This window comes from Lycium barbarum, chromosome 8 (assembly GCF_019175385.1).
Source record: "Lycium barbarum isolate Lr01 chromosome 8, ASM1917538v2, whole genome shotgun sequence".
Lineage (NCBI taxonomy): Eukaryota > Viridiplantae > Streptophyta > Magnoliopsida > Solanales > Solanaceae > Lycium > Lycium barbarum.
The window spans coordinates 57,692,363-57,697,875 of NC_083344.1; the positions used below are offsets into that span (position 1 = coordinate 57,692,363).

A 5,513-nucleotide genomic window follows, 5' to 3' on the forward strand; every position below is an offset into this window, starting at 1 on the left:
TTCTACAATCTTTGTTCATTTACATATGTTGACACCCATTCAATTCACCAACAATACATACAAAATGAGACCAACCATGGCTTCCCCAAGCTCACGGCTCAACCCCTTACTTCAACCACAACAACAATCCAATAACAACATGCATGAATTATACATTCAAATCGTCATGCAACACAAGAACAATAATCATTCTTACTTTATAACTTCACTTCAATCGGCTAGCCTTCACTTTCACTTCTTGGATTTTTAACACTTATTCTTGCTATACCAATGGATGCTACACGTTAATACACACCTTCAAGGGAGTTGACTTGCTTGGAAAAACTGATTTTTGGAGCAATTTGGAGCAGCTCATTCTCGGCCAACTTGTAGCCGAGACCCTCTCTTTCTATGACTAAGTTTTCTAACTTTGTAAAATGATGAAATGAGTTGCTTAGTGATGTATGAATCAGAATTTTGCCTTATATATTCCTTCCATGACTTGGACATGTGTCCCACTCAAGTTTTTGGGTCAAAAATCTTTGACCATTGCACTATATGCACGGCTGAACATGGCTAAGAAAAGATGGGAAGATTTTTGTTCCCAATCCCACTTAGTACTCCATTTATCATTAGTTAAATCCCACTTTTCTATTAATTCTTCCATGCCAAACGAAATTTGTAGATAATTTGTAACTTGAAACAAAATTGGAAGTTAAAATCTCCACTTTGTACCCTAAACTAATCTTGTCTTAACTTGTCGCGTTTATTTTAAAACGTCAAATGTATGAAAATTACGGGATGTAACAGTGAGCATTTTATACCACCCCGGAAAGGCAAATGTAGTAGTTGATGCGCTTAGCCGCCTGATCGATGGGCAGCCTATGTGAAGTTCCTCCGGAGAAGAAAGAATTAATTCATGAGCTCCACCAACTAGCTAATCTTGGAGTACGTTTAATTGATTCAGGTAGTGCAAGGATTGGTATTAATAATCCCACAGTTTCATCCCTGAATATGGAAGTAAAAGAGCGTCAATATGAAGATCCTCAGTTGAGCCATTATAGAGACACACTTCGTGAAAAAGAGAAGTCTCCATTTGAAACTTCTATGGATGGAATTCTTAGATACCGAGGCAGGCTATGTGTTCCGATTGTTGCAGAATTACGTCATCGAATCCTCGAAGAAGCTTATTATTCTCGCTATTCTATTCACCCAGGTGCAACGAAAATGTATCATGATCTCAAGTTAATATATTGGTGGGATGGCATGAAGAAAGACATAGCAGAATTTGTAGCTCAATGTCCAAATTGCCAGCAAGTGAAAATCGAACATCAAAAGCCAGGAGGATTATTGTAGGCAATCGAAATCCCTACTTGGAAATGGGAAGTGATCAATATGGATTTTATTGTGGGATTACCTCGTTCCCGAAGCAAGTATGATTCTATATGGGTGATTGTGGATAGATTGACGAAAGCAACTCATTTTTTTCCTGTTAGAACCATATACTTAGCAGAAGATTATGCAAGGTTGTATCTCAAGGAGATTGTGTGACTCCATGGTATTTCGATATCTATTATCACAAATAGAGGAGCGCAATTTATAGCCAAGTTCTGGAAATCTTTCCAAAAAGGTCTAGGTACTCAAGTAAAGCTTCGCACGGCATTTCATCCGCAGACTGATGGGCAAGCCGAACGTACCATTCAGACCTTGGAGGATATGCTAAGAGCATGTGTTCTAGCTTTTGGTGGTAGTTGGGATGACCACTTACCTCTAATCGAGTTTGCATGCAACAATTGCTACCATTCCAGTATCCAAATAGCTCCGTATGAAGCTCTATATGGAAGGAAGTGCAGATCCCCAATTGGATGGTTTGAAATAGGAGAAGTACAGCTAATAGGCCCTGAGTTAATTCAACAAGCAGTAGAAAAAGTCAAGGTGATCCGAGATCGATTATTGACAGCCCAAAGTCGCCAAAAATCTTATGCGGACAACCGCCGGTGAGACTTAGAATTTCAAGTTGATGATTAAGGATTCTTAAAGGTGTCACCAATGAAAGGAGTGATGCGATTTGGTATGAAAGGAAAGTTAATTCCTCGATACATTGGACCCTATAAGATTATCCGCAAGGTGGGTCAAATAGCTTATGAATTGGACTTGCCTCTAGAATTTGAATTAGTCCATCCAGTTTTCCATGTCTCAATGCTCCCGTAAGTATGTTGGAGATCCTACAAGGATTGTTCCAGTAGATGCTGTTCAAGTGACAGAAAAGCTAGTCTATGAAGAAGTGACCATTGCCATATTAGACAGACAGGTACGGAGACTTCGAAATAAGGAAGTAGCATCAGTTAAAGTCTTATGGCAAAATAACAACCGAGAAGAAATGACTTGGGAAGCAGAAGAGAGTATGAAATCCAAATACCCGCACTTATTTCATCCCCCAGAAGAGATCCACGATGAAACATCGGGATTATGAGGTATGTATGTTTTCTTTTTATGCATATGGGTCGTGTGTGGCCAACTTATATTGCTATTGTGTTGTGGCCCTGTGAGGCAATGTTATTGTGGGCTGTTGGATATGCTAACCCCGCTAGGATCCATAGTGACTACCCTTCCTCCCGAGTAGCTAGGCCAAACACAAACAATAGAAATCATGGCATAGTAGCCGAATCACAAATCATGGCATGTAAGCCGAATCTCACATCATGGTATAGAAGCCGAATAGTTTAATATGAATTATGTTCATCATCTCGTTAGTAGGGCTATATAAAGACATTAACCGATTTAGAAATCATGTTCCAATCACTAAAACACATCAAATATCTCACCCTTCAAAATCAAATTTAAAGCATCCCCTATAGGGGTAAATCATGTTCAAAGTTCAAAGCTTTATAATTCAATTTCAATCGCCTCTTTATAGGGGAAATCACGAATACAGATATATAATATAATACAATACGCATAAGGTTTAATACGAGATTGTCCCTCACTCACACAAACCTTGCCAAAGAAGCTATTTTTAAAGGTTGAAAAAATATATTCAAAAAGAGACATACTTCAAAAGAAGATTTTCAAAAGTAGGCATACCTCAATTCCTGCTATAATGCTATCAAACGGGTTTTTCAAGGTTCAACAATCACTCTACAATGGATTTAGATGAGAAAAATTGCAACTTTAATCTAATTCCACCCATCTGTCCCCTTTATCAAAAACTAGGGTTTTCAAGTTTAAAACGTGTTCTTGAACACTTCATGAATCATTCATGGATTCTAATCCCATAGGATAACCTAAACTAGTCTAAACCCTTTCAATAACATCAAAAAAATCAAGAATCATACTTTTTTGAAGGAATCTCAAACATCCCTTCTTCTTCTCTTTCTCGGGTTTCAAGAATCTAGGTTTTTTGGAAGATGAACTAGTGTTAATTCTTGTTACTTTGATATAGTTTAATCATAGGATGGTTAGGAACTCACCTTGTAAGGTTTTGAGAAGCACTAGGTTGTTTTCTCCTCAAAAAGTCATCCAAAGAGAATTGTTTTTTTAAATCCCAAGAAAATCCCGTCCTTATACAATTTTTTCCCGGTTGGTGATGCTACAATGAGTATGCGGTCTCATATGGAGTTTGTGGCCGCATATGGGCTGAAGTTTGGATGAAATTCACTCCAAATAAATTCAAAATTTTGCTAAAATGCGAAGTGGATGCGGCGTCGCATTTTGGGTCTGTGGCACCGCATTGCGGTCGGCTTCCCAGACATGCTCTAGTAGAAAGGCATAAATTTTTTCTCACAACACCGTTTGAGCTCCACCTTACATTGTTGAAAAGGTATTTCAAAGATCTACAACTTTCATTAAGAAAGTCTTCCAAATTCTCAACGGATTCTCATGAATTGTTTCTAGAAGGCAGACCTACTGAAACTTAGATGAGTTTAAGAACTCTTACGAACTTCACTACTTGGTCTTGATCTTAAATCAACTATTTCCATCCAACTCATCTTCATAGGACTTCATATGCCTAAAATTTCACATTAATTCTCATTTAGTACATTCACACCTAACCCGAATTCACGTAGTGTTACATTATCCCCCCTCCCCCCTTCAGGATCATTCGTCCCCGAATGAAAGTCCTAGCCTAAAATCTTCAATAAGCCTCAAACTTCTCAAAATTTCTAGAGTTTGTGAGACAACTATCCCTTAAAGATAACATAACTACTAACTTCCAAAAGAAACAATGTGATCCTCACAAGGATTCCCCACAACCATAGCATCTGAGCCAGAACACAAAATAAGGAATTCACACTTCTAATCTACACCTTCGCAAAGACCCAATAACCAAAAGGTTCAACACATACCTGTAATAAGAAATAGGTAGGGGTATCTCTTCTTCATGTCTTCCTCTACTTCCCAAGTTTCTCCTTCAGTATTATGATATCGCCATAAGACTTTCACCTCAGCCACATCTTTCGTCCTTAACCTTCTATCTTGTCGATCTAAGATCTGAACCGGCTCCTCTTCATAAGACAACCCTTCGTTGATTTCAATCTCTTCACGAGTCAAGACATGAGAAGGATCTGGTTTATACAACCTCAACATTGAAGTGTGAAACATAGGATGTACCATGGCCATCTCAGATGGTAATTTCAACTTAAAAGCCACCTTCCTAATTCTTCTCATAATCTCATAAGGGTTGATACAACGAGGAATGAGTTTACCCTTTCTACCAAACCACATCACTCCCTTCATTGGCTATACTTTTAAAAAGACCTTATCACCAACAGCAAACTCTAGCTCGTGACGCCTCATATCCATATGAGACTTTTGTCGATCTGAGCTATCTTGGGTAGTTGAACAATGAGGTTCACCTTTCTTGATTTATTCGTGCACTGAGATGGGATCCAACAACTCTACTTCTTTGGGTTCAAACCACCCAATTTAGAGATCTACAACGCTGTCACGACCCAACCCCCTTTCTTCGGAGGGATGCGTTTCATGCCCGCAGGTGCAGATACTCGCTTTGGTGATCCTCCAGCTTAGGGCTTCTACTCAGCTGTCTTGGAGTGCTCCATTGTTCTGGAGCCTAGATTTTTGGTACAAATCCTTTTTATGTATATATATGTTTATCCAGGGGTACGGCGGGGCCCTGTCCCGTCATATGTCACTGTTAATACTCTTAGAGGTCTGTAGACATATGTGTGGGTTGTGTACCGATGTTGTTCGACTGTGTTAGCATGACTTATCGTTGGGACGTTCCCATACGTAGTGGCGGCCTTGTCGGCTTGCATATATATATATATATATATATATATATTGGGATGTTGTATGTAGTAGCAGCCTCGTCGGCTTGTATATATATTTTCGGGATGTTCCCGTACGTAGTGACAGCCTTGTCGGCTTGCGTATTATGTCATGCTTGATTGATTGTGACTCCTCAGGACACAGGTTACCTTGATGTATATATGTGACAGTTCTGAGACGATGTATTGCTTTTACAAGTTTCCATATTATGTTTGGTTTCGGGTTGATTATAACTAACAGGTACG

General features: G+C 39.0%; 1 protein-coding gene across 1 annotated transcript; it reads right to left on the bottom strand.

The window, feature by feature from the left end:
• Positions 1–4,185: 4,185 nt before the first annotated feature.
• Positions 4,186–4,716, bottom strand: LOC132607828 (uncharacterized). Its single transcript, XM_060321906.1, has 2 exons — positions 4,326–4,716; positions 4,186–4,241 (listed from the first exon to the last, which is right to left on the bottom strand). Exons 1-2 carry the CDS (start codon positions 4,714–4,716, stop codon positions 4,186–4,188), a joined length of 447 nt encoding a protein of 148 aa, XP_060177889.1.
• Between the last annotated feature and the right edge of the window lie 797 nt (positions 4,717–5,513).